The 2439-nt window shown below is 36.8% G+C and overlaps 1 protein-coding gene across 1 annotated transcript in view; it reads right to left on the reverse strand.

The window, feature by feature from the left end:
- Nucleotides 1-1463: 1463 nt before the first annotated feature.
- Nucleotides 1464-2439, reverse strand: part of LOC106527799 (histone H3) — a 3001-nt gene continuing 2025 nt past the window's right edge. Inside the window, exon 2 of the mRNA XM_014022787.1 lies at nt 1464-1972. Coding sequence (XP_013878241.1) covers nt 1513-1972 — 460 coding nt within the window. The 3' untranslated portion in view covers nt 1464-1512. The remainder of the gene's footprint in view (nt 1973-2439) is intronic.

A 2439-nucleotide genomic window follows, 5' to 3' on the forward strand; every position in this document is an offset into this window, starting at 1 on the left:
TCTTATAATCCATGTCAATTTGTTTTTGTATTTCTTATATCTGTCCTCTGCTTCTTTTGTTTTTAACATCAAAAAGGATGAATACAAATTATTCTTTTTTTTACAGGCATTTCTCAACCCTTTTGTCATCCATGGCTTGTCAACAGCATCTTTCTTAGCAGAATTTGTTTTCATGCAATGTTACTGATTTAATTATATCAGAATGATCCAGGTATCAAAATGTAGCTTTTAAAGTCAAGAATCTGAAAATGTCATTAGGTCCAGAGTTGTAAAGTAACTAAGTACAAATACTTTGTTCCTGAACTTAAGTAGAAATTTTGGTTATCTGTACTTTACTTGATTATTTTTCAACATACTTTTTACTTTTACACAATTATCTGTACTTTCTACTCACTACATTTTTTAAAAAGGTAAGAAGTAGAAAGTCATTACTCCTATTTTATTCTGAGTTATTTTACTTAAAAAAAATACTATCCTGATAGTGTGTCCTGAAAGTGATACTCGAGTAAAAGTACAAGTATATTATCAAAAAATTACTTTGGTAAAAGTTCAAGACTCCTAAGAATATTACTTGAGTAAAAGTCTTAAGGTATCTGATTTATTTTGTACTTAAGTAACTTTCTGATAAAATGTACTTAAGTAATAAAAGAAAGTATTGAGTAAAAATGAGCAGTTAGATACAGTATCTACTTGAGTAGAGTAACAAAGTATTTGTACTTAAGTTACTTTACAACTCTGGGAGAAGTCACCTCCCAATAAATGTCATTTTGGAAAATCTAACTGCTCACTTTTACTTTTAATACTGAAGTAGATTGTGTCAAATTTATTTTGATACTCAAGTACAAAATATATCAGATACTTAAGACTTTTATTCAAGTAATGTTTATAGAGAAGACTTCAACTTTTACCAAAGTATTTTTATGATAAGATACTTGTACTTTTAGTCAAGTATCACTTTGAGGTACTATATACACAACACGGATTAGGTCATTTGACCAAATTTGACTTAATGATCATTTCAATACGAGTCATTATATAAATGAGAATGCGGTCCCACTGAAGTAAAATATTTTATCAATTAATGACATTTTGCCATCGGACTGGTTTCAAAAAAAAAATGTTTCCTTTACAGATTTGCAACAATCCCATTTTGTAATTTGTATGTTTTCAGATTAAACTGCCTGTGGTTTGAACTGTTCAGTTAATGCTAAAATTCTGAGCCTTTACACAAGGTTTTTAGTTTTGTTGATTTTAAACAAATTAAGGTTCAACCTGCAGATCTTAAGATTGAACTCTGTAATTGGACAGTAAAGTTACATGATCTGTTGGGGAAATACTTTAACGGCCAACTACTAGATCATCGAATTTTATTTGTATAGATTCATGTGTATGAAAAGTTACGATATTCTCAAGACTTATGGGTATAATAAATTGGAATGGAACAAGCTCTTATTGTGAAGGGGTGGTGGCTCTTAAAAGAGCCGTTGTGTTGTCAGAACTGTTCCGGTTGGTCTAAGCCCTCTCGCCGCGGATCCTGCGGGCCAGCTGGATGTCTTTGGGCATGATAGTGACCCTCTTGGCGTGGATGGCGCACAGGTTGGTGTCCTCGAACAGGCCCACCAGGTAAGCCTCGCTGGCCTCCTGCAGGGCCATGACGGCCGAGCTCTGGAAGCGCAGGTCGGTCTTGAAGTCCTGGGCGATCTCCCGGACCAGGCGCTGGAAGGGAAGCTTCCTGATCAGCAGCTCCGTGGACTTCTGGTAGCGACGGATCTCCCGCAGAGCCACAGTGCCGGGCCTGTAGCGGTGAGGCTTCTTCACTCCGCCGGTGGCAGGGGCGCTCTTCCGGGCAGCCTTGGTGGCGAGCTGCTTCCTGGGAGCCTTTCCTCCGGTGGACTTACGGGCGGTCTGCTTGGTTCTGGCCATGCTTAGATCAAACTTTTCACTGGAGACGTGAATGTGACTCCGGTCAGAACTGCAGGGTTTTTATAGCCCGCTCTGAAGCTGCTGCTGGACGCTGATTGGTCCAGCTGAACACGTGACGTTACCGCCCAAAAAAAGGGAGAGGTTTAATTCAAACTGACCAATGAGGCTCCTTCATCAGAACCAACTGTTTGTCTGAGCCTTTCTTTTAAAAAGAGGCGCTCATTTTTTGTTTTTTTAAACAGAAACGGCCTTTGTTGTCCTGCAGAGGGGAAATTCAAGTTTAACAGCAGCAGATACTTCAATTCAAAATAATATATTACTAAGAAAATAAAAAATAAAATACTGTACAAGGTAACAACAGAAATAAAATACTGTGCAGCAAAATTATAAAGAAAAACAATCATGATTGACTCATATAGTGTTAAAAATACAGAGTTCTGTTATAATTACATATAAATATTTAAAATTTATAGACAAGCTTTTCTAGACATCAGGATGTTATGATAGGAAATTACA

The sequence above is a fragment of the Austrofundulus limnaeus genome, unplaced genomic scaffold (assembly GCF_001266775.1).
Source record: "Austrofundulus limnaeus strain Quisiro unplaced genomic scaffold, Austrofundulus_limnaeus-1.0 Scaffold343, whole genome shotgun sequence".
NCBI lineage: Eukaryota > Metazoa > Chordata > Actinopteri > Cyprinodontiformes > Rivulidae > Austrofundulus > Austrofundulus limnaeus.